The sequence below is a fragment of the Hyperolius riggenbachi genome, chromosome 1, assembly GCF_040937935.1.
Source record: "Hyperolius riggenbachi isolate aHypRig1 chromosome 1, aHypRig1.pri, whole genome shotgun sequence".
In the NCBI taxonomy this organism is placed as follows: Eukaryota; Metazoa; Chordata; class Amphibia; order Anura; family Hyperoliidae; genus Hyperolius; species Hyperolius riggenbachi.
Genome location: NC_090646.1, coordinates 15,714,521 through 15,738,141, shown reverse-complemented (window position 1 = coordinate 15,738,141; position 23,621 = coordinate 15,714,521). Strand labels below are relative to the sequence as shown.

The 23,621-nt window shown below is 54.4% G+C and overlaps 1 protein-coding gene across 1 annotated transcript; it reads right to left on the bottom strand.

The window, feature by feature from the left end:
* Positions 1 to 20,339: 20,339 nt before the first annotated feature.
* On the bottom strand, positions 20,340 to 21,602 carry LOC137561413 (beta-1,4-galactosyltransferase galt-1-like). The gene has a single exon (XM_068273012.1). The coding sequence runs from the start codon at positions 21,600 to 21,602 to the stop codon at positions 20,340 to 20,342; it is 1,263 nt and encodes a 420-aa protein (XP_068129113.1).
* Between the last annotated feature and the right edge of the window lie 2,019 nt (positions 21,603 to 23,621).

Genomic DNA, 23,621 nt, shown 5'->3' with positions numbered 1-23,621 from the left:
GGTTACTGTACTCAGTAAGAGAGAGGGAAATTGACATCTATTGTGTATTTACCCAAGACTGACAGGAACTGTGCACGATTATGCGAAAGTCGATGGCGCTAGCGCACGGCTTTTCCGTAATGTTCGTCACATAGGTGCCTTCAGTATGGGTAGCTAAGTATAGGTGCCTTCAGTATAGATAGCTAGATAATGGTGCAGCCAGTATAGGTTAGCTAGGTATAGGTGCCTTCAGTATAGGTAGCTAGGTATAGGTGCCTTCAGTATAGGTAGCTAGATAACGGTGCAGCCAGTATAGGTTAGCTAGGTATAGGTGCTTTCAGTATAGGTAGCTAGGTATAGGTGCCTTCAGTATGGGTAGCTAGGTATAGGTGCCTTCAGTATAGATAGCTAGATAATGGTGCAGCCAGTATAGGTTAGCTAGGTATAGGTGCCTTCAGTATAGGTAGCTAGGTATAGGTGCCTTCAGTATAGATAGCTAGATAATGGTGCAGCCAGTATAGGTTAGCTAGGTATAGGTGCCTTCAGTATAGGTAGCTAGGTATAGGTGCCTTCAGTATAGGTAGCTAGATAACGGTGCAGCCAGTATAGGTTAGCTAGGTATAGGTGCCTTCAGTATAGGTAGCTAGGTATAGGTGCCTTCAGTATAGGTAGTTAGATAACGGTGCAGCCAGTATAGGTTAGCTAGGCATAGGTGCTTTCAGTATAGGTAGCTAGGTATAGGTGCCTTCAGTATGGGTAGCTAGGTATAGGTGCCTTCAGTATGGGTAGCTAGGTATAGGTGCCTTCAGTATAGGTTAGCTAGGTATAGGTGCCTTCAGTATAGGTAGCTAGGTATAGGTGCCTTCAGTATAGATAGCTAGATAATGGTGCAGCCAGTATAGGTTAGCTAGGTATAGGTGCCTTCAGTATGGGTAGCTAGGTATAGGTGCCTTCAGTATAGGTAGCTAGATATCGGTGCAGCCAGTATAGGTTAGCTAGGTATAGGTGCCTTCAGTATGGGTAGCTAGGTATAGGTGCCTTCAGTATAGGTAGCTAGATATCGGTGCAGCCAGTATAGGTTAGCTAGGTATAGGTGCCTTCAGTATGGGTAGCTAGGTATAGGTGCCTTCAGTATAGGTAGCTAGATATCGGTGCAGCCAGTATAGGTTAGCTAGGTATAGGTGCCTTCAGTATAGGTAGCTAGGTATAGGTGCCTTCAATATAGGTAGCTAGATATGGGTGCAGCCAGTATAGGTTAGCTAGCTATAGGTGCCTTCAGTATGGGTAGCTAGGTATAGGTGCCTTCAGTATGGGTAGCTAGGTATAGGTGCCTTCAATATAAGTAGCTAGATATGGGGGCAGCCAGTATAGGTTAGCTAGCTATAGGTGCCTTCAGTATAGATAGCTGCTTGATAATGGTGCAGCCAGTATGGGTAGCTAGGTAAAGGTGTCTTCAGTATAGGTAGCTAGATATTGGTGCAGCCAGTATAGGTTAGCTAGCTATAGGTGCCTTCAGTATAGGTAGCTAGGTATAGGTGCCTTCAGTATGGGTAGCTAGATATGGGTGCAGCCAGTATAGGTTAGCTAGCTATAGGTGCCTTCAGTATAGGTAGCTAGGTATAGGTGCCTTCAGTATGGGTAGCTAGATATGGGTGCAGCCAGTATAGGTTAGCTAGGTATAGGAGGTCCCTGTAAAGCGGATGGAGGGGGGAGCCGCGGCCACACTAGGACTCAGCCGTGGGGGGGCAACTTCTACCTCCCTCGCTCTCCCCAGGGCCCCCCTCTGCCCTCCCCCCTTTGCAACGAAGTCGCAGCAGGAAGCCTTTTATTAGCAGCTCCCCTCCTTCCCTACAACGATCACTTGCCGCTGGTTTCCTCCGTCTGCATAGCCGCTTACACACTCTCTACTTCCTGATTAGCAGGCTCCCCCTCTATCACTGCCCCCTCTCATAGCGCTCAGGGCGTGGCCCGCCCCTAGAAACGGGGCTGTCCAGAGGTTTATTATATCAGAGTTTACTATAACGAGATTCTACTGCACTATAATTTCTTACATGGCATGCCCAGCCGAGACACCACATGATGGAATAAAACACAACACACATTTTTTTTTTTTCATTTTGATGCTTTATTTTCTTAGAGGCAGAAATGAACAGAAGGAAAATCTGGTTGAACTCGATGGACGTATGTCTTTTTTTCAACCCAAATAACTATGTAACTATGAAAACGTCACTGCAGCAAATGTGCAAACGCCAGTAACATCAGCTGTTCAGCATCTGAAGCACATCGTTCTGCACAGCAGAAAGCCCGCTCCTGTAGCTGCCGGAATTTTCCTGAAGAAAAACAGATGGAACTTTATGAGTAAATCTATATATGTACTGTATATATAAAATCAGACGTGTGTGTATGTGTGCGCGCGCCACGATCACTCGAAAACGGCTTGACCGATTTGAATGAAACTTGGTATACTTACTACCCTTACTACCTGGGATGATATGTTCTGGGGGTCTCGCGGCCCCCCTGCACACCTGGGCGGAGCTACAAACAGCAAATCAGATTTCACCCATTCATGTCAACGGAAAAAATGTAAAAGGCTGCCATTCTCACAGTCATCAAGCGAGAGTCCCCACACATGGCACAGGTGGTCACTTGGTGACCGAGGTTATAAATCCAGGAAAAGTGGGCGGAACATAAAACAGCTAAATGTCAGCCATTCATTTTGAATGGGAAAATGTAAACTGCAGCCATTCTTACACCGTTAATGGCAGGGTTCTCAAACTTGCCATACTTGGTCACTGGGTGAATGAGATTCAGGAAAGTGGGTGGAGCCTACAACTGCCAACCAAAATTCACCTATGAATTTTCAAGGGGAACATTTAAACTGCTGCCATTCTTACACTGTTAATGGCATGTTTTTCAAACTTGCCACAGTTGGTCACTGGGTGACTGGGGTTCAAATTCACAAAAGGGGGTGGAGCCACATACAGCCAATAAGATTTCTTTGGTGGATAAACTGCTTCCATCCACACATTTTGGAGGCCAGCAAGCCGAAAGCTCACAAACTTGGTCATTAAGTGACTGTGTGTCAAGGTTGTAAAAAGTGGGCGGAGTCAAAACTAAATTTCCCTGGGAAAATGTAAACTGCAGCCATTCTTACACTGTTAATGGCAGGGTTCTCAGACTTTGCACAGTTAGTCACTGGGTAACTGAGATTAATATTCAGGGAAGTGGGTGGAGCCTACAATTGCAAATCAAAATTCCCCTATTGATTTTCAAGTGGAATATTTAATTTGCTGCCATTTTTACACGGTTAAAAGCAGATGCCTCAAACCTGCTACAGTTGGTCATTGGGTGACTGGGGTTCAAATTCTAGAAGGGGGTGGAGCCACAAACAGCCAATTACATTTGTTTTATTTCTATGGGAATATACAAATGATTGATACCAAGGACCCCAGAACTCATAAACTTGGTCATTGAGTGACTGTATGTCAAGGTCAGAAAAGTGGGCGGAGCCTAAAACAACTAAATTTTTTACATGGAAAAATATAAACTGCAACCATTCTTATACTGTTAAAGAGAACCTGGGGGGTACTCGCCTCGGGAGGGGGAAGCCTCAGGGTCCCAATGATGCTTTTCCACCCCTGTAGCTGCAGGCAATCCAGCGCTGGCTCCCCCGAAGTGTCCCGGAATCCTCCGTCGACAAGGCTGATAAGCGCTGATTTATTTACCTTTCCTGGCTCCAGTGGGGGCGCTGATGCGGCGAAAATAGCCGATCTCTGTCGGGTCCGCTCTACTGAGCATGCGCAGGAGACATGCGCCTGCGCAGTAGAGTGACCCGACAGCGATCGCATATTTCCGCCTATCACCGAGCGGAGAGCCAATCCTGCGCTAGAGCCGGGAAGGTAAATATTTACATCCCCGCTGTTTGGGTAACTTTATTGTCGCCGCTGTGGGACCGAGGAGGACGGGGGAAGCCTCAATAGGATCTGGAGGCTTCCCCCACCCAAGGTGAGTACCCCTGAGGAGTTTTTTTTTTCGTTACAGGTTTTCTTTAATGCCAGGGTTCTCAAATTTGACACAGTTGGCCACTGGGTGACTGGGATTTAATATTCAGAAAAGTGGGTGGAGCCTACAACAACCAATCATAATTCACCTATTGATTTTCAAGGGGAATATTTACATTGCTGCCATTTACACTCTTAATGGCAAAGGCCTCAAACCTGCAACAGTCGGTCACTGGGTGACTGGGGTTCACATTTTGAAAAGGGGGCGGGGCCACAAACAGCCAATCAAATTTGTTTCATTTCAGTGAACCATCACAAACTTGGTCAGTGAATGACTGTATTTCAAGGTTAGAAAAAATGGGCAGAGCCAACAACTAAATGTTTTTACATGGGAAAATATAAACTGCAGCCATTCTTACTCTGTTAATGTAGAGTTCTCAAACGTCACACAGTTGGTCACTGGATGACTGGGATTAATATTCAGAATGGGTGGAGTTTACCACAGCCAATCAAAGTCTATTTATTTTCAAGGGGAATATTTACATTGCTGCCATGCTTACACTGTTAATGGCGGAGGACTTAAATCTGGGACAATCAGTCATTGGGTGACTGGGGTTCAAATTCTGAAAAGGGGCAGGGCCACAAACACCCAGATTTGTTTAATTTTATGTGGTAAATTGCAAATTATTGATGCCAAGGACCCCAAAGCTCATAAACTTGGTCATTGAGTGACTGTATATGAAGGTTAGAAACAGTGGGCGGAGAAAAAAACAACTAACATTTTACATGAGAAATTAAAAACTGCAGCCACTGTTAAGACTGCTAATGGCAGGATTTTTAAAAAGAGCCTGAACTTAAAATAAAAAGTAAAAATAAACATACACAGGTCATACTTACCTCCCATGTAGTCTGCTAATCAATCTCTCCTCTCCTGCGACCTGTTTGTCTACTGTGATCGATGGAATTCTCTGACCTCCATTTTAAAATGGCCATTACCCTATAACCCCATTCTGGGGCGGGGCCACAAACACCCAATCAGGTTTATTTGTTTGATAAACTGCTCCCATTCACACAATTTTGATGCCAGAAACCTGAAAGTTTATAAACGTGGTCATTGAGTGACTGTGCATCAAGGTTACAAAAAGTGGGCGTAGACAAATACAAATTTCACTGGAAAAATGTAAACTGCAGCCATTCTTACACTGTTAATGGTAGGGTTCTCAGTCTTTGCACAGTTGGTCACTGGGTGACTGGGACTAATATTCAGAAAAGTGTGTGAAGCCTACAAAAGTCAATCAAAATTCACCTATTCATATTCAAGGGGAATATTTAAACTGCTGCCATTCTTACACGGTTAATGGCACAAGCCTCAAAGGTGCTACAGTCGGTTATTGGGTGACTGGGGTTCAAATTCAGAAAAGGGGGTGGAGCTGCAAACAGCCAATTAGATTTGTTTCATTTCAATGGGAAAATACAAATTATTGATGCCAAAGACCCAATAGCTCAAAAACTTGGTCATTAAGTATTTGTGTGTTAGGGTTAGGAAAACACTCGGGCAACGCCGGGTTATCAGCTAGTCAGCACGGTGGCGTAGTGGTTAGCTCTCTCGCCTTGCAGCGCTGGGTCCCTGGTTCGAATCCCAGCCAGGGCACTATCTGCAAAGAGTTTGTATGTTCTCTCCGTGTCTGCGTGGGTTTCCTCCGGGTACTCCGGTTTCCTCCCACATTCCAAAAACATACGGATAAGTTAATTGGCTCCCCCTAAAAAAAAAAAAAAAAAAAATAGGCCCTGGACTACAATACTTACACTACATAATAGAGACATATGGCAATGGTAGGGATTAGATTGTGAGCTCCTTTGAGGGACAGTTAGTGACAAGATATATATAATCACTGTACAGCGCTGCGTAATATGTCGGCGCTATATTAATAATAATAATATTCAATAATAATAATACAATTCGTAGCATCCCTATTACTTTACAATTCATTTTGTTTTTTTCAAATTTAACTTTTTATTGGTACTTGATAGAGAAGACATTTACAAGAAATGCGTTATATCGTACCGGTAGAATTTCCTTAACGTCAAACATTCAGTGAAAAATACAAATAAAGAACAAAGTAGAACATTGCATAATCACAGAAATCTTTGTGGCACTTTTAAACTATCGCCACTAGATGGCGATACTGCATTGGATTTCACTAGCTGTGGCTATAGTGATAGGAAAAAACAAATAGTGTACTGTGACCGCTCTGTTATCCGGCATTGTTGGGAATTGGCTGATGCCAGAAAAGTGGACTTTCTGCTTGCTTGAGACTCGATGTTAAAAATAGGCCAAACTAACACAGTACTATACCCCACACTATAAACATAAGTGAAAGTACAGTATATTAAACGGGCGCTATGGCAAAAAATTGTAAAATTGTAAAATACGTGCAAATATAGACAAATAAGAAGTACGTTTTTTTCAGAGTAAAATGAGCCATAAATGACTTTTCTCCTATGTTGCTGTCACTTACAGTAGGTAGTAGAAATCTGACAGAAGCGACAGGTTATTATTTGTTTATGTTTGCATGTATTTTAAATGGGAGGTCCCTCACCACCCTCTCCTGCCGCTCTGTGCTCTTGGAAATCTCCCCGGTAATCCGGCTGGCTGCACTCTTCTGCGCATGTGTGGCTCAGCTGCATGTGCACCCCACGCTGAGCTCCAGCAGGCAGGAGCATGGCGGGGGTGTGTGCACGGCAGGGCTGCGCATGTGTGGCTCAGCTACATGTGCACCCCACGCTGAGCTCCAGCAGGCAGGAGCATGGCGGGGGTGTGTGCAGGGCAGGGCTGCGCATGTGTGGCTCAGCTACATGTGCACCCCACGCTGAGCTCCAGCAGGCAGGAGCATGGCGGGGGTGTGTGCAGGGCAGGGCTGCGCATGTGTGGCTCAGCTACATGTGCACCCCACGCTGAGCTCCAGCAGGCAGGTGCATGGCGGGGGTGTGTGCAGGGCAGGGCTGTGCATGTGTGGCTCAGCTACATGTGCACCCCACGCTGAGCTCTAGTAGGCAGGAGCATGGCGGGGGTGTGTGCAGGGCAGGGCTGCGCATGTGTGGCTCAGCTACATGTGCACCCCACGGTGAGCTCCAGTAGGCAGGAGCATGGCGGGGGTGTGTGCAGGGCAGGGCTGTGCATGTGTGGCTCAGCTGCATGTGCACCCAACGCTGAGCTCCAGCAGGCAGGAGCATGGCGGGGGTGTGTGCAGGGCAGGGCTGTGCATGTGTGGCTCAGCTGCATGTGCACCCAACGCTGAGCTCCAGCAGGCAGGAGCATGGCGGGGGTGTGTGCAGGGCAGGGCTGCGCATGTGTGGCTCAGCTACATGTGCACCCCACGCTGAGCTCCAGCAGGCAGGAGCATGGCGGGGGTGTGTGCAGGGCAGGGCTGCGCATGTGTGGCTCAGCTACATGTGCACCCCACGCTGAGCTCTAGTAGGCAGGAGCATGGCGGGGGTGTGTGCAGGGCAGGGCTGCGCATGTGTGGCTCAGCTGCATGTGCACCCAACGCTGAGCTCCAGCAGGCAGGAGCATGGCGGGGTGTGTGCAGGGCAGGGCTGTGCATGTGTGGCTCAGCTACATGTGCACCCCACGCTGAGCTCTAGTAGGCAGGAGCATGGCGGGGGTGTGTGCACGGCAGGGCTGCGCATGTGTGGCTCAGCTACATGTGCACCCGACGCTGAGCTCCAGCAGGCAGGAGCATGGCGGGGGTGTGTGCAGGGCAGGGCTGTGCATGTGTGGCTCAGCTACATGTGCACCTCACGCTGAGCTCCAGTAGGCAGGAGCATGGCGGGGGTGTGTGCAGGGCAGGGCTGCGCATGTGTGGCTCAGCTACATGTGCACCCCACGCTGAGCTCTAGCAGGCAGGAGCATGGCGGGGGTGTGTGCACGGCAGGGCTGCGCATGTGTGGCTCAGCTACATGTGCACCTCACGCTGAGCTCCAGCAGGCAGGAGCATGGCGGGGGTGTGTGCACGGCAGGGCTGCGCATGTGTGGCTCAGCTACATGTGCACCCCACGGTGAGCTCCAGTAGGCAGGAGCATGGCGGGGGTGTGTGCAGGGCAGGGCTGTGCATGTGTGGCTCAGCTGCATGTGCACCCAACGCTGAGCTCCAGCAGGCAGGAGCATGGCGGGGGTGTGTGCAGGGCAGGGCTGCGCATGTGTGGCTCAGCTACATGTGCACCCCACGCTGAGCTCCAGCAGGCAGGTGCATGGCGGGGGTGTGTGCAGGGCAGGGCTGCGCATGTGTGGCTCAGCTACATGTGCACCCGACGCTGAGCTCCAGCAGGCAGGTGCATGGCGGGGTGTGTGCAGGGCAGGGCTGCGCATGTGTGGCTCAGCTACATGTGCACCCCACGCTGAGCTCCAGCAGGCAGGAGCATGGCGGGGGTGTGTGTGCAGGGCAGGGCTGTGCATGTGTGGCTCAGCTACATGTGCACCCCACGCTGAGCTCTAGTAGGCAGGAGCATGGCGGGGGTGTGTGCAGGGCAGGGCTGCGCATGTGTGGCTCAGCTACATGTGCACCCCACGGTGAGCTCCAGCAGGCAGGAGCATGGCGGGGGTGTGTGCACGGCAGGGCTGCGCATGTGTGGCTCAGCTACATGTGCACCTCACGCTGAGCTCCAGCAGGCAGGAGCATGGCGGGGTGTGTGCATAGCAGGGCTGCGCATGTGTGGCTCAGCTACATGTGCACCCCACGCTGAGCTCTAGTAGGCAGGAGCATGGCGGGGGTGTGTGCAGGGCAGGGCTGCGCATGTGTGGCTCAGCTACATGTGCACCCCACGGTGAGCTCCAGTAGGCAGGAGCATGGCGGGGGTGTGTGCAGGGCAGGGCTGTGCATGTGTGGCTCAGCTGCATGTGCACCCAACGCTGAGCTCCAGCAGGCAGGAGCATGGCGGGGGTGTGTGCAGGGCAGGGCTGCGCATGTGTGGCTCAGCTACATGTGCACCCCACGCTGAGCTCCAGCAGGCAGGAGCATGGCGGGGGTGTGTGTGCAGGGCAGGGCTGTGCATGTGTGGCTCAGCTACATGTGCACCCCACGCTGAGCTCTAGTAGGCAGGAGCATGGCGGGGGTGTGTGCAGGGCAGGGCTGCGCATGTGTGGCTCAGCTGCATGTGCACCCCACGCTGAGCTCCAGCAGGCAGGAGCATGGCGGGGGTGTGTGTGCAGGGCAGGGCTGTGCATGTGTGGCTCAGCTACATGTGCACCCCACGCTGAGCTCTAGTAGGCAGGAGCATGGCGGGGGTGTGTGCAGGGCAGGGCTGCGCATGTGTGGCTCAGCTACATGTGCACCCCACGCTGAGCTCCAGCAGGCAGGAGCATGGCGGAGGTGTGTGCAGGGCAGGGCTGCGCATGTGTGGCTCAGCTACATGTGCACCCCACGCTGAGCTCCAGCAGGCAGGAGCATGGCGGAGGTGTGTGCAGGGCAGGGCTGCGCATGTGTGGCTCAGCTACATGTGCACCCCACGCTGAGCTCCAGCAGGTAGGAGCATGGCGGGGGTGTGTGCACGGCAGGGCTGCGCATGTGTGGCTCAGCTGCATGTGCACCTCACGCTGAGCTCCAGCAGGTAGGAGCATGGCGGGGGTGTGTGCATGGCAGGGCTGCGCATGTGTGGCTCAGCTACATGTCCACCCCACGCTGAGCTCCAGCAGGCAGGAGCATGGCGGGGGTGTGTGCAGGGCAGGGCTGCGCATGTGTGGCTCAGCTGCATGTGCACCCCACGCTGAGCTCCAGCAGGCAGGAGCATGGCGGGGGTGTGTGCACGGCAGGGCTGCGCATGTGTGGCTCAGCTACATGTGCACCTCACGCTGAGCTCCAGCAGGCAGGAGCATGGCGGGGGTGTGTGCAGGGCAGGGCTGCGCATGTGTGGCTCAGCTGCATGTGCACCCCACGCTGAGCTCTAGTAGGCAGGAGCATGGCGGGGGTGTGTGCAGGGCAGGGCTGCGCATGTGTGGCTCAGCTGCATGTGCACCCCACGCTGAGCTCTAGCAGGCAGGAGCATGGCGGGGGTGTGTGCAGGGCAGGGCTGTGCATGTGTGGCTCAGCTACATGTGCACCCCACGCTGAGCTCTAGTAGGCAGGAGCATGGCGGGGGTGTGTGCAGGGCAGGGCTGCGCATGTGTGGCTCAGCTACATGTGCACCCCACGCTGAGCTCTAGCAGGCAGGAGCATGGCGGGGGTGTGTGCACGGCAGGGCTGCGCATGTGTGGCTCAGCTACATGTGCACCCCACGCTGAGCTCCAGCAGGCAGGAGCATGGCGGGGGTGTGGGCAGGGCTGCGCATGTGTGGCTCAGCTACATGTGCACCCCACGCTGAGCTCCAGCAGGCAGGAGCATGGCGGGGGTGTGGGCAGGGCTGCACATGTGTGGCTCAGCTACATGTGCACCCCACGCTGAGCTCTAGCAGGCAGGAGCATGGCGGGGGTGTGTGCACGGCAGGGCTGCGCATGTGTGGCTCAGCTACATGTGCACCCCACGCTGAGCTCCAGCAGGCAGGTGCATGGCGGGGGTGTGTGCAGGGCAGGGCTGCGCATGTGTGGCTCAGCTACATGTGCACCCCACGCTGAGCTCCAGCAGGCAGGTGCATGGCGGGGGTGTGTGCAGGGCAGGGCTGTGCATGTGTGGCTCAGCTGCATGTGCACCCCACGCTGAGCTCTAGCAGGCAGGAGCATGGCGGGGGTGTGTGCACGGCAGGGCTGCGCATGTGTGGCTCAGCTACATGTGCACCTCACGCTGAGCTCCAGCAGGCAGGAGCATGGCGGGGGTGTGTGCAGGGCAGGGCTGCGCATGTGTGGCTCAGCTACATGTGCACCCCACGCTGAGCTCTAGCAGGCAGGAGCATGGCGGGGGTGTGGGCAGGGCTGCGCATGTGTGGCTCAGCTACATGTGCACCCCACGCTGAGCTCCAGCAGGCAGGAGCATGGCGGGGGTGTGGGCAGGGCTGCGCATGTGTGGCTCAGCTACATGTGCACCCCACGCTGAGCTCTAGCAGGCAGGAGCATGGCGGGGGGGTGTGCACGGCAGGGCTGCGCATGTGTGGCTCAGCTACATGTGCACCCCACGCTGAGCTCCAGCAGGCAGGAGCATGGCGGGGGTGTGTGCACGGCAGGGCTGCGCATGTGTGGCTCAGCTACATGTGCACCCCACGCTGAGCTCCAGCAGGCAGGAGCATGGCGGGGGTGTGTGCAGGGCAGGGCTGCGCATGTGTGGCTCAGCTACATGTGCACCCCACGCTGAGCTCCAGCAGGCAGGAGCATGGCGGGGGTGTGTGCAGGGCAGGGCTGCGCATGTGTGGCTCAGCTACATGTGCACCCCACGCTGAGCTCCAGCAGGCAGGTGCATGGCGGGGGTGTGTGCAGGGCAGGGCTGTGCATGTGTGGCTCAGCTACATGTGCACCCCACGCTGAGCTCTAGTAGGCAGGAGCATGGCGGGGGTGTGTGCAGGGCAGGGCTGCGCATGTGTGGCTCAGCTACATGTGCACCCCACGGTGAGCTCCAGTAGGCAGGAGCATGGCGGGGGTGTGTGCAGGGCAGGGCTGTGCATGTGTGGCTCAGCTGCATGTGCACCCAACGCTGAGCTCCAGCAGGCAGGAGCATGGCGGGGGTGTGTGCAGGGCAGGGCTGTGCATGTGTGGCTCAGCTGCATGTGCACCCAACGCTGAGCTCCAGCAGGCAGGAGCATGGCGGGGGTGTGTGCAGGGCAGGGCTGCGCATGTGTGGCTCAGCTACATGTGCACCCCACGCTGAGCTCCAGCAGGCAGGAGCATGGCGGGGGTGTGTGCAGGGCAGGGCTGCGCATGTGTGGCTCAGCTACATGTGCACCCCACGCTGAGCTCTAGTAGGCAGGAGCATGGCGGGGGTGTGTGCAGGGCAGGGCTGCGCATGTGTGGCTCAGCTGCATGTGCACCCAACGCTGAGCTCCAGCAGGCAGGAGCATGGCGGGGTGTGTGCAGGGCAGGGCTGTGCATGTGTGGCTCAGCTACATGTGCACCCCACGCTGAGCTCTAGTAGGCAGGAGCATGGCGGGGGTGTGTGCACGGCAGGGCTGCGCATGTGTGGCTCAGCTACATGTGCACCCGACGCTGAGCTCCAGCAGGCAGGAGCATGGCGGGGGTGTGTGCAGGGCAGGGCTGTGCATGTGTGGCTCAGCTACATGTGCACCTCACGCTGAGCTCCAGTAGGCAGGAGCATGGCGGGGGTGTGTGCAGGGCAGGGCTGCGCATGTGTGGCTCAGCTACATGTGCACCCCACGCTGAGCTCTAGCAGGCAGGAGCATGGCGGGGGTGTGTGCACGGCAGGGCTGCGCATGTGTGGCTCAGCTACATGTGCACCTCACGCTGAGCTCCAGCAGGCAGGAGCATGGCGGGGGTGTGTGCACGGCAGGGCTGCGCATGTGTGGCTCAGCTACATGTGCACCCCACGGTGAGCTCCAGTAGGCAGGAGCATGGCGGGGGTGTGTGCAGGGCAGGGCTGTGCATGTGTGGCTCAGCTGCATGTGCACCCAACGCTGAGCTCCAGCAGGCAGGAGCATGGCGGGGGTGTGTGCAGGGCAGGGCTGCGCATGTGTGGCTCAGCTACATGTGCACCCCACGCTGAGCTCCAGCAGGCAGGTGCATGGCGGGGGTGTGTGCAGGGCAGGGCTGCGCATGTGTGGCTCAGCTACATGTGCACCCGACGCTGAGCTCCAGCAGGCAGGTGCATGGCGGGGTGTGTGCAGGGCAGGGCTGCGCATGTGTGGCTCAGCTACATGTGCACCCCACGCTGAGCTCCAGCAGGCAGGAGCATGGCGGGGGTGTGTGTGCAGGGCAGGGCTGTGCATGTGTGGCTCAGCTACATGTGCACCCCACGCTGAGCTCTAGTAGGCAGGAGCATGGCGGGGGTGTGTGCAGGGCAGGGCTGCGCATGTGTGGCTCAGCTACATGTGCACCCCACGGTGAGCTCCAGCAGGCAGGAGCATGGCGGGGGTGTGTGCACGGCAGGGCTGCGCATGTGTGGCTCAGCTACATGTGCACCTCACGCTGAGCTCCAGCAGGCAGGAGCATGGCGGGGTGTGTGCATAGCAGGGCTGCGCATGTGTGGCTCAGCTACATGTGCACCCCACGCTGAGCTCTAGTAGGCAGGAGCATGGCGGGGGTGTGTGCAGGGCAGGGCTGCGCATGTGTGGCTCAGCTACATGTGCACCCCACGGTGAGCTCCAGTAGGCAGGAGCATGGCGGGGGTGTGTGCAGGGCAGGGCTGTGCATGTGTGGCTCAGCTGCATGTGCACCCAACGCTGAGCTCCAGCAGGCAGGAGCATGGCGGGGGTGTGTGCAGGGCAGGGCTGCGCATGTGTGGCTCAGCTACATGTGCACCCCACGCTGAGCTCCAGCAGGCAGGAGCATGGCGGGGGTGTGTGTGCAGGGCAGGGCTGTGCATGTGTGGCTCAGCTACATGTGCACCCCACGCTGAGCTCTAGTAGGCAGGAGCATGGCGGGGGTGTGTGCAGGGCAGGGCTGCGCATGTGTGGCTCAGCTGCATGTGCACCCCACGCTGAGCTCCAGCAGGCAGGAGCATGGCGGGGGTGTGTGTGCAGGGCAGGGCTGTGCATGTGTGGCTCAGCTACATGTGCACCCCACGCTGAGCTCTAGTAGGCAGGAGCATGGCGGGGGTGTGTGCAGGGCAGGGCTGCGCATGTGTGGCTCAGCTACATGTGCACCCCACGCTGAGCTCCAGCAGGCAGGAGCATGGCGGAGGTGTGTGCAGGGCAGGGCTGCGCATGTGTGGCTCAGCTACATGTGCACCCCACGCTGAGCTCCAGCAGGCAGGAGCATGGCGGAGGTGTGTGCAGGGCAGGGCTGCGCATGTGTGGCTCAGCTACATGTGCACCCCACGCTGAGCTCCAGCAGGTAGGAGCATGGCGGGGGTGTGTGCACGGCAGGGCTGCGCATGTGTGGCTCAGCTGCATGTGCACCTCACGCTGAGCTCCAGCAGGTAGGAGCATGGCGGGGGTGTGTGCATGGCAGGGCTGCGCATGTGTGGCTCAGCTACATGTCCACCCCACGCTGAGCTCCAGCAGGCAGGAGCATGGCGGGGGTGTGTGCAGGGCAGGGCTGCGCATGTGTGGCTCAGCTGCATGTGCACCCCACGCTGAGCTCCAGCAGGCAGGAGCATGGCGGGGGTGTGTGCACGGCAGGGCTGCGCATGTGTGGCTCAGCTACATGTGCACCTCACGCTGAGCTCCAGCAGGCAGGAGCATGGCGGGGGTGTGTGCAGGGCAGGGCTGCGCATGTGTGGCTCAGCTGCATGTGCACCCCACGCTGAGCTCTAGTAGGCAGGAGCATGGCGGGGGTGTGTGCAGGGCAGGGCTGCGCATGTGTGGCTCAGCTGCATGTGCACCCCACGCTGAGCTCTAGCAGGCAGGAGCATGGCGGGGGTGTGTGCAGGGCAGGGCTGTGCATGTGTGGCTCAGCTACATGTGCACCCCACGCTGAGCTCTAGTAGGCAGGAGCATGGCGGGGGTGTGTGCAGGGCAGGGCTGCGCATGTGTGGCTCAGCTACATGTGCACCCCACGCTGAGCTCTAGCAGGCAGGAGCATGGCGGGGGTGTGTGCACGGCAGGGCTGCGCATGTGTGGCTCAGCTACATGTGCACCCCACGCTGAGCTCCAGCAGGCAGGAGCATGGCGGGGGTGTGGGCAGGGCTGCGCATGTGTGGCTCAGCTACATGTGCACCCCACGCTGAGCTCCAGCAGGCAGGAGCATGGCGGGGGTGTGGGCAGGGCTGCACATGTGTGGCTCAGCTACATGTGCACCCCACGCTGAGCTCTAGCAGGCAGGAGCATGGCGGGGGTGTGTGCACGGCAGGGCTGCGCATGTGTGGCTCAGCTACATGTGCACCCCACGCTGAGCTCCAGCAGGCAGGTGCATGGCGGGGGTGTGTGCAGGGCAGGGCTGCGCATGTGTGGCTCAGCTACATGTGCACCCCACGCTGAGCTCCAGCAGGCAGGTGCATGGCGGGGGTGTGTGCAGGGCAGGGCTGTGCATGTGTGGCTCAGCTGCATGTGCACCCCACGCTGAGCTCTAGCAGGCAGGAGCATGGCGGGGGTGTGTGCACGGCAGGGCTGCGCATGTGTGGCTCAGCTACATGTGCACCTCACGCTGAGCTCCAGCAGGCAGGAGCATGGCGGGGGTGTGTGCAGGGCAGGGCTGCGCATGTGTGGCTCAGCTACATGTGCACCCCACGCTGAGCTCTAGCAGGCAGGAGCATGGCGGGGGTGTGGGCAGGGCTGCGCATGTGTGGCTCAGCTACATGTGCACCCCACGCTGAGCTCCAGCAGGCAGGAGCATGGCGGGGGTGTGGGCAGGGCTGCGCATGTGTGGCTCAGCTACATGTGCACCCCACGCTGAGCTCTAGCAGGCAGGAGCATGGCGGGGGGGGTGTGCACGGCAGGGCTGCGCATGTGTGGCTCAGCTACATGTGCACCCCACGCTGAGCTCCAGCAGGCAGGTGCATGGCGGGGGTGTGTGCAGGGCAGGGCTGCGCATGTGTGGCTCAGCTGCATGTGCACCCCACACTGAGCTCTAGCAGGCAGGAGCATGGCGGGGGTGTGTGCACGGCAGGGCTGCGCATGTGTGGCTCAGCTACATGTGCACCCCACGCTGAGCTCCAGCAGGCAGGAGCATGGCGGGGGTGTGTGCACGGCAGGGCTGCGCATGTGTGGCTCAGCTACATGTGCACCCCACGCTGAGCTCTAGCAGGCAGGAGCATGGCGGGGGTGTGTGCACGGCAGGGCTGCGCATGTGTGGCTCAGCTACATGTGCACCCCACGCTGAGCTCTAGCAGGCAGGAGCATGGCGGGGGTGTGTGCACGGCAGGGCTGCGCATGTGTGGCTCAGCTACATGTGCACCCCACGCTGAGCTCCAGCAGGCAGGAGCATGGCGGGGGGGTGTGCAGGGCAGGGCTGCGCATGTGTGGCTCAGCTACATGTGCACCCTACGCTGAGCTCTAGCAGGCAGGAGCATGGCGGGGGTGTGTGCAGGGCAGGGCTGCGCATGTGTGGCTCAGCTACATGTGCACCTCACGCTGAGCTCTAGCAGGCAGGAGCATGGCGGGGTGTGTGCAGGGCAGGGCTGCGCATGTGTGGCTCAGCTGCATGTGCACCCCACGCTGAGCTCCAGCAGGCAGGAGCATGGCGGGGGTGTGTGCAGGGCAGGGCTGCGCATGTGTGGCTCAGCTACATGTGCACCTCACGCTGAGCTCCAGCAGGCAGGAGCATGGCGGGGGTGTGTGCATGGCAGGGCTGCGCATGTGTGGCTCAGCTACATGTGCACCCCACGCTGAGCTCCAGCAGGCAGGAGCATGGCGGGGGTGTGTGCATGGCAGGGCTGCGCATGTGTGGCTCAGCTACATGTGCACCCCACGCTGAGCTCTAGCAGGTAGGAGCATGGCGGGGGTGTGTGCATGGCAGGGCTGCGCATGTGTGGCTCAGCTACATGTGCACCCCACGCTGAGCTCTAGCAAGTAGGAGCATGGCGGGGGTGTGTGCATGGCAGGGCTGCGCATGTGTGGCTCAGCTACATGTGCACCCCACGCTGAGCTCCAGCAGGCAGGAGCATGGCGGGGGTGTGTGCACGGCAGGGCTGCGCATGTGTGGCTCAGCTACATGTGCACCCCACACTGAGCTCCAGCAGGCAGGTGCATGGCGGGGTGTGTGCAGGGCAGGGCTGCGCATGTGTGGCTCAGCTACATGTGCACCCCACACTGAGCTCTAGCAGGCAGGAGCATGGCGGGGGTGTGTGCAGGGCAGGGCTGCGCATGTGTGGCTCAGCTGCATGTGCACCCCACGCTGAGCTCCAGCAGGCAGGAGCATGGCGGGGGTGTGTGCAGGGCAGGGCTGCGCATGTGTGGCTCAGCTACATGTGCACCTCACGCTGAGCTCCAGTAGGCAGGAGCATGGCGGGGGTGTGTGCATAGCAGGGCTGCGCATGTGTGGCTCAGCTACATGTGCACCCCACGCTGAGCTCCAGCAGGCAGGAGCATGGCGGGGGTGTGTGCAGGGCAGGGCTGCGCATGTGTGGCTCAGCTACATGTGCACCCCACGCTGAGCTCTAGCAGGCAGGAGCATGGCGGGGGTGTGTGCACGGCAGGGCTGCGCATGTGTGGCTCAGCTACATGTGCACCCCACGCTGAGCTCTAGCAGGCAGGAGCATGGCGGGGGTGTGTGCAGGGCAGGGCTGCGCATGTGTGGCTCAGCTACATGTGCACCCCACGCTGAGCTCTAGCAGGCAGGAGCATGGCGGGGGTGTGTGCACGGCAGGGCTGCGCATGTGTGGCTCAGCTACATGTGCACCCTACGCTGAGCTCCAGCAGGCAGGTGCATGGCGGGGTGTGTGCAGGGCAGGGCTGCGCATGTGTGGCTCAGCTGCATGTGCACCCCACGCTGAGCTCCAGCAGGCAGGAGCATGGCGGGGGTGTGTGCAGGGCAGGGCTGCGCATGTGTGGCTCAGCTGCATGTGCACCCCACGCTGAGCTCCAGCAGGCAGGAGCATGGCGGGGGTGTGTGCAGGGCAGGGCTGCGCATGTGTGGCTCAGCTGCATGTGCACCTCACGCTGAGCTCCAGTAGGCAGGAGCATGGCGGGGGTGTGTGCATAGCAGGGCTGCGCATGTGTGGCTCAGCTACATGTGCACCCCACGCTGAGCTCCAGCAGGCAGGAGCATGGCGGGGGGTGTGCACGGCAGGGCTGCGCATGTGTGGCTCAGCTACATGTGCACCCCACGCTGAGCTCCAGCAGGCAGGAGCATTGCCGGGGGGTGTGCAGTGTTTGCACGGCAGGGCTGCGCATGCACAGAAATGCACAACTGGCCGGATTACCGGGGAAGGGGGGGGATTTCCCAGAGAACGGAGCGGCCGGACAGAATGGCGAGGGACCTCGCGCACCTAATGGGGCTGTAGGAAGCCCCAGATAAGGATAAATAACCCCACAATGCCCATTTCAGGTTTATTTTAATTAACTAAGACCTGCTTGCTTGGTAAATTGTAAAGCATCTGTGAAGTAGGGTTCAGCATTAGTGGTCTGCATAAGTCATTCCTGCTTCTGTCCTGTGTCAGTTCAAGAGTAAAGGTCATACCCGGCATCCCTTTAGATGTACATGCATGCCACTAGAGGCCTCTCTTCTGTGCAGAGGCGTAGCTATGGGTGGGCAAGGGGGAACATATGTCCCCGGGCGCAGCACTGTGAGGGCGCTCAGCACAGTCGCTGTATTCCCATGTACATAAGAGGAGGTTTGCTGGCTGCTTGAAGTGCCTCTGCTTCTCTCCCTCCCGCTGCAGATGAGTGTAGAAGCATTATAAGCAGCAGAACAAGCGGGGCACATCTGGCTGTCTGAATGGGCGAGGGTGGTACATATGGCTATGTAAATGGGGGAGGGGGGTACATATGGCTATACATATACAGCATTTTTACATTTGACTCCACCCATAACCACAACCATATTTTGATGTGTGGCCACGCCCCCTTCTGTCCAGTGAGGGATGGGGGGCACAAAAACTGTCTATGTCCCTGGGTGCTGAAAACCCTAGCTACACCTCTGCTTCTGTGTATCAGTCTATAGATCTGCACATCTAAAGGGATACAAGGAAGCCTCTATGAATGTGTCCTTCTCCTGCATCTCCTGTTTTTATTTACTTTCTGATGTCCCCACCGCAGTACATCGGTGCGAATGGAGTGAGTAGTAGTAGGACGCGTCGCTCTTTCTATTAGCTGTCTCCTTTGTTTGCCCATTTTACCGAATGCTGACTGTTAGTTACCGACAGCTCCAGGCTAGTCTTAAAATACCGAACATCTCACTTGTTTTACCGCATGCTCTAATCTTTGTGAACTGACATTTATTGAGATAAATAAGAAACACAGAGAGCCCAATATAGTGTAGTATGTACTGGAAACCGTGGATAAATGTAAGTGTGAGATGAATATACTCACAAACATGGGTTACCTCTTAGGCAACCACTGTAGATGCAGGTGAGGAGATTAGACCTGTCCTCACTCAGGATTAAGATGTCGCTCTCTGTAGATCAGAAAAGTAGGGGCAGGTCACCCCTCCACCAGGAGTGGACACAGTATTATCGTAAGAGAACAGAGGCCCCAGCAGGATAAAAGGTATTACAAATTTTAACATTTGCTGGGAGGCAGTGGTGGACTTACCTCCGGAAAGCAGACTCAAAATACTGTCTGAATTAAACAAATACAATTATTATTGCTACCCCAAAAGATGCAACGCGTTTCGCAGGCACAGCCCGCTTCATCAGGCAATAAGATAGGGCACAAAGTGCTACTGACAAGCTACTGATTGTCCCCTATCTTATTGCCTGATAAAGCGGGCTGTGCCTGCGAAACGCGTTGCATCTTTTGGGGTAGCAATAATAATTGAATTTGTTTAATCCACCACTGCCTCTCAGCAAATTTTAAAACTTTTATTACTTTTTATCCTGCTGGTGCCTCTGTTCTCTTACACTACTGACATTTATTGAAGTATTTACTGCACAAGTCAGTAATTTACCTCACTAGTCGGTAAATTATTTTAAAAAATGTTCTTTTCAATGTGGTAACAGCCTTTGTGTATTTGGTATTTGCTGTTTTCAGCTGTTTTCTACATTATCGAATGCGGTAACACTTACTGAATTGATGCCACAGTGCTTCATCCTTATAAAGTTACACCAATCATATCTACAAACTTTTGCCTCTCAGTATCGTCAAATCATTTAACACTTTATTTCTTAAAATAGCTTGTGGATAATGAAAGGCTTAAAACATTATCATCAAAACACTTCTTGGAAGATTTATGTGCATCTATGTCACCAATAGTTGATCAGCCGCCATGAATAGGATCCGCCTACTCAACAAATCTGCGGGTTTATTGTATCATAGACTAGAGGATACTTTATGGACTGTATTCAATCATTCTTACGGAGTTGATGTTGACACTTCTCTTATCACATTGTTATGTGCTGGTACACCTTCTTCCACATCTTGGCATCAGGGCCTGTGCCGGGGCAATCTGGGCAATTGCTCCAGAGTCCCATTGGAACATAATCTGTCCCTGCTTGGCGTAATCTTCATTTTCTGCACCTTAAATACTTCTTTAACAGTCAAGATGCTCCTTGAATTTGTCTATGTTCACCATAATTCTTAGTGCTGTCAAAACACAAAAAAATTCAAAAGGGATGTTCCCTTCTGGCATCTTTGACCCAACAATCATCTGGCTTTTCTAGGCTTCAATTTTGAAGTCCTTTCATGGACTCAGTTCCAGATTTTTCTTCACATTGCATGAAATTGATGGAGCTATCTCAAAGAGAAAAGTTTCTGAATGACTTTGTCAACATTGGGCACTAAGGACTTATTGTATCTCCACAGTAGGTTATCTCTAATAAGCTTCTCAGGTGGGATGTCTTTTATCTGTTTATTTGTACAATGGAAGGTAATGGTCATATTTGCTGGAAGATTTATTGACCGTCCTTTGAATTTAAGAGCTGAGTGTATGGACGTCTGAAATATCTTCCTAGGGTTCACAATCATCTTGCGATCATTAAAGAGTTTCCAGTCAATCGGCTGCCGAAAGGGATGTCGGAGAATATTGACCCCCGGAATGTTAGGCCACAGGTCAAATTCAGAGGTGTTGACTGATGTGGAGAAGATGTGGTTTTCAGAGTGGAAGACACTTGCGTTAGGGTAGTCCCTTTGAAGACGCTTCATCAGTGAAGGCCAGTTTCGGTCAGTGACTGGAAGGATAATTTCATCAATGTCATTGAGGAGAACATAACTACTTCTGAACATGTTTCTGTACAGACAATCATTTAGAGCTGCAGTTTGCCCATAATAACCAATCTCACTGGCGAGTCCTTTGAAGAAACGCCATGTTGTTGATGTCTTAAGATGCTTAGTTATGGGCCATGGCACCACTTCTAAAATCCCTTCATCAATGTAATGGAGAAGGACTCTACTTACATTCTGAGAACAGCTAGTGTTATAGATGGTGACCCTGGAAGCCCCCAAAATCTTGTACATCTCAATGCTTTGTATTATCTGTAGAACGTTGTTGTAGCCTCCATACAAAGTAGAAATACAGACAGTGAAATTGGAAGAGATTTGAGGAGGTGGACGATTTTTTACTTTAAACAAGAGATTTGGAGTCATATTCTGATAGGGTAAAGTTTGAAAAGACACATATTCGTAATCACACCCTCGTGGTTCTGAGCATAGGAGATCTGCAGTTCCATACGGAAACCCAAATCTGTCTCTGTGAAGATCTATATTTGCCCTGGTGTAAATGGTCTGGTTGAGTGAACAATCGAAAATACAGTAAAGTTCTTCCACTGAGACATGGATGATGGCAAGGACCCGGACTGATGGACCTTCTCTTGGATCAAAGTATGGAGAGATGATGAAGGTCTGGTTGTCCAGGGCAGTTATGGTATCTCGGACAAAGCAACACTTCTGTGTTCCCATCTTCATAAACTGGGAAACCTTCTGGAAGAGATGGAACAACATGAAAAACTTGACAGTTATAATACAGATCCAGAGGATGCGCTGGAAATGGATCCGCATTCTGGCCTCCTCAGACCACCAAAGCTATAAGAAGAGAACAGAGGACGAATTGTCAGTATAGAATATGAGACAAACAGCCTTATTAAGTGAGATCCAGTCCTACAGATCACTGAAGCACATAAGCGATACAGAAGCCACTCCATGGATTTATTACATACCGGGTCACTTTATGGCTTTCAAAAATGTGGCCTGGTTAACAATGCCAAATACATGTTTCAAAGCATGGTTAGGTCCCGATATGATAACTGTTAAAGACTCACAGCTCTTAACCTCGTAACGTGTAAGGAAGAACCTTTCAGCAGCCATTTTGTTTCTGAGGATGTCCTGTCCTCACCAGGAGCCATTTTGTTGCTGTTGCAGATTTGAGCGCTTAGAAAAGCTGCTGAATATTAGTAGAATATCGGTCGATTTGCCAATATTCTACTCTTAGAGTGCAAATGACCATAGTAAAATATTGGTAGAAAATACCAATATTTTATTTCAACTAAACCTAACCCTATTGTCACAGTGCACCTTCCCTCTACCCATACCTAACCTTAACCATCCCCCAATGGCAATCCTTAACGAATCCCCCTGGAGCTAAACTTAACCACCCCCCCACGGCTAACCTTAACCACGCCCCCAATCTGCAAAAAAGAAAATGTACATTTTTGGCCGCCACCATAGACGCCCATAGCAATATCGGTGATGAGGGGAAACTTTGGCGCCCGCAATGCCTGATAGATATCGGACAGTACTGGCACCCACCGTGGGTGCCCAAAATTCTCCTAATTACTAATATTTCTATGGGCGCCTATGGTGGTGCCCAAACTTCCACCACCGGACTAACGGGCACCCAAATTCATGTTTCCCCTGAACATATCAGACGAGAGCGTCAGATATGGTCATCAGAATCAGAATTGGTTCATTTCGCCAATCACAGCTGGGCCGTGCCTGGAATAGGGTTTGACACATTGATTAGGCACAGAACAAGTAAAACACATTGGAAGTAAACAAACGCACAGATATAACATGTTGCAAAGATAAGGACCGTAAAAGAAGGTGAAACTAATGGCAAGACAGTCACAGTGAAGAGAGCAGCAACACCCGTGAACAGGTAGCAGTTAGCTGATGAATATGGTCTGAAGGGGTGGCTGACTTAACAGCAGGGGAGAGTGGGACAGGCAGAGCTCAAATATTTTAGCTTCTTTTTTGCCTAATATTTGCCCACTTTACCCTTGCGAATTTACCCTGCCAATTTAGTGATTCTAGCTGGTTAGGGGACTTTGCTATTAACCGCGAAAGACAGCAAACATTAGATGAAAACGCAAACATTTTAGCGTATTTACATGCAAGATCTCAAAAGCAAAAACGCAAATATTTAAGCGTATTTTCTCAAAAAAAACCCTTAAAAATGAAAATGACATTTTTCATGCGAAAATGCCTATGGCGAAAATTTGCAAGCAACACAGGTAGACAGCTGACAGGCCTCAGAGTGATTCTCCAGTTGAATAACATGCAATGTTTTCTTGCTTTCTGAGTGGTATAGGTAGAGTAGGGACCCTTTCCAAGGAGGCAACCTCATTGCTGGTGAAGGGGTCTAGCAGAGCTGGGACGAGGTCCTCCAGAACCCAAGGCTGAGACACCAAAGTGCACCGCCCCCCCCCCCCCCCGCAGCCGTCACACGCTGATTGCTATTAGACTAAGAGACGCCCCAAAGGCCCCCCCAACACCTTACTCTCTAGTTATCTGGCTTGCAGTCACTGCCATGTATCCCCTTTTATTATTTCTCTCTGCTTCAGACACAATAGGGGAATGATAGCTGAGTGAGTTGTGCGCCCCCTCCTACTCTGCGCCCTGAGGCTGGAGCCTCTCTCGCCTCTGCCTCGGCCTGTGCCCGCAACTACACTGCGCTCGGAGGCTGGAGCTTCTCTCGCCTCTGCCTCGGCCCGGTCCTGGGGTCTAGTATAGAATGTTGCAATCCATTTTGGAAGCTAATATCCACCATTTTTGCAGCACAGCTCAATTCTGGAATGTGGT

What these genes read in the sequence shown, in the direction of transcription:
- LOC137561413 (XM_068273012.1), bottom strand. Translation starts at nt 21,602, where the DNA reads ATGCGGATCCATTTCCAGCGCATCCTCTGGATCTGTATTATAACTGTC.